The 1,635-nt window shown below is 51.1% G+C and overlaps 2 protein-coding genes across 2 annotated transcripts; both read right to left on the bottom strand.

The window, feature by feature from the left end:
* Window positions 1-41: 41 nt before the first annotated feature.
* On the bottom strand, window positions 42-514 carry Tsp_13332 (conserved hypothetical protein; the record flags this gene model as incomplete). Its single annotated transcript, XM_003366712.1, has 1 exon — window positions 42-514. A coding segment is annotated over exon 1 (473 nt), but the record flags the coding sequence as incomplete, so codon positions are not given.
* Window positions 515-654: 140 nt separating this feature from the next.
* Window positions 655-1,500, bottom strand: Tsp_13331 (bromodomain and WD repeat-containing protein 2; the record flags this gene model as incomplete). Its single annotated transcript, XM_003366711.1, has 1 exon — window positions 655-1,500. A coding segment is annotated over one exon (846 nt), but the record flags the coding sequence as incomplete, so codon positions are not given.
* Between the last annotated feature and the right edge of the window lie 135 nt (window positions 1,501-1,635).

Below are 1,635 nucleotides of genomic sequence, written 5' to 3'. Positions count from 1 at the left end.
GCAACGCCAGTACGGTGAAATCGCCCGGTCGGGGACAAAACTGGACATTTCGAATTTCGCCCAAATCGGACGACTTGCAACAGTTCGACGTTTTCGACTGCAAATTCCAAGCGCAAAATTGACCGTCGCTGTCGCCGAACACCAGCAAATCCTCTTTCCAAGCCATGGCCGACATCGGACCACTGGTGCCGGTCCACTGGGTCTGCACTTCGCAGCCGTCTTTCACATGCAGACCTTTGACTACCACGTGCCAGAGGTGATTTTCGTGGTCGAGAACGACCAAATTTTCCCTATACAGCACACCGGCCTGAGATTGGTGCTGTTGGTGGTGGTTGGTCGGCGATTCTTGCACCGTTGTTTCGTCGTTGTCCAATTCGATCATCATCTCATCTTTCGAATCAACACCCAGACCACCGCCCCCACCACTGTTACTATTATTCACGTTCAGTCGTTGAACATGGTGGTGCTTTGTCGACCACGCCATGTCGACCACTATTGGACAACGGCGAGACATTTTCTTCAACAAACGAAACGATTTCAAATCCCAAATTTCCATCGGCTGTCTTCGAAATGCAATTGCCAAATAGGAATAAAAATGCGACACCTATTCAAAACATAAAAATATTACACATTAATATGTATATATGTTCGTGTTCATGTGCGCGTGCAAAGTTCAACACATACTTTGATCATTTCGATTGCCGATTCATCACATTCGGGACGTAGTACTTGGGCACGTCCACTTCGGATGTCGACGTATAAAAGTTCGTTTCGAACCAAATTAGTGGAAGAGGATGCAGTGAAGTTTTGCAAACAAGCACAGCTGACGAAATGTTCCACACCCACCCATTCCAAGCAGACCACTGGACACGAATGGAGACCGAAGTCTCGTTCCAATTCGCCACGGTCCGCGTCCACGAGCTGCACAACGCCATCCTGATTGCCGATCAGAATCAACTGTTCGCCGTTTCGACCACGGCTCGGACAAGAACGCACAATGGTCGGCGAACCGCCCAACGAATAACGAACGCAAGCCTGGGTCAGACGTGTCGGCCACGCCCACTGGTTCCACTGACTGGCCAGCTGGCTCAACGTGTACCAAGTCGACCCAGCCGGGCTTGTTGGTTCGGGCTCGACAATTGGCTCGACGTCGTAGCGGCACAGTCGACCGTTGCCCGTCACGGCCGCCAGACGAAGTTCGCAATCCGGAGCCAAGCAGATCCCGACCGGAAACCAACTTTTGACCAAATTTCGTTGTTGATTTTCCAAACAGCAAACCGTCTCGTAGGACATGGTCACCGGCTTGCCGAATTCGGTGGCGCCGGCACCACTGTAACGACAGGCTCGCAACGACAACCCTCCGTTCTCTTGGCACATGTAAAACGCGTCTCGTTGTCGACACGGCAAGATGGACAAAATTGCAGATGCACTGCGGTCGAACGTCAAATGGAGGACCGGCACATTCGATCCACGTTGACCAGCACAATCTCCCGCGAATAACTAAAAACAGATGACCACGCCTAGACGGCTGGTAGACAAGCTGTCGACAGCAATTTCCTGTTGGCAAGATGTCGCCCTTCGTCACTGTTCATCTTTGATGCCCATTCCACCTACTGTTATATATATTACTGCTAT

The sequence above is a fragment of the Trichinella spiralis genome (genome assembly GCF_000181795.1).
Source record: "Trichinella spiralis strain ISS 195 chromosome Unknown Scfld5544, whole genome shotgun sequence".
NCBI lineage: Eukaryota > Metazoa > Nematoda > Enoplea > Trichinellida > Trichinellidae > Trichinella > Trichinella spiralis.
This window is presented reverse-complemented; position numbering and strand designations above follow the sequence as displayed.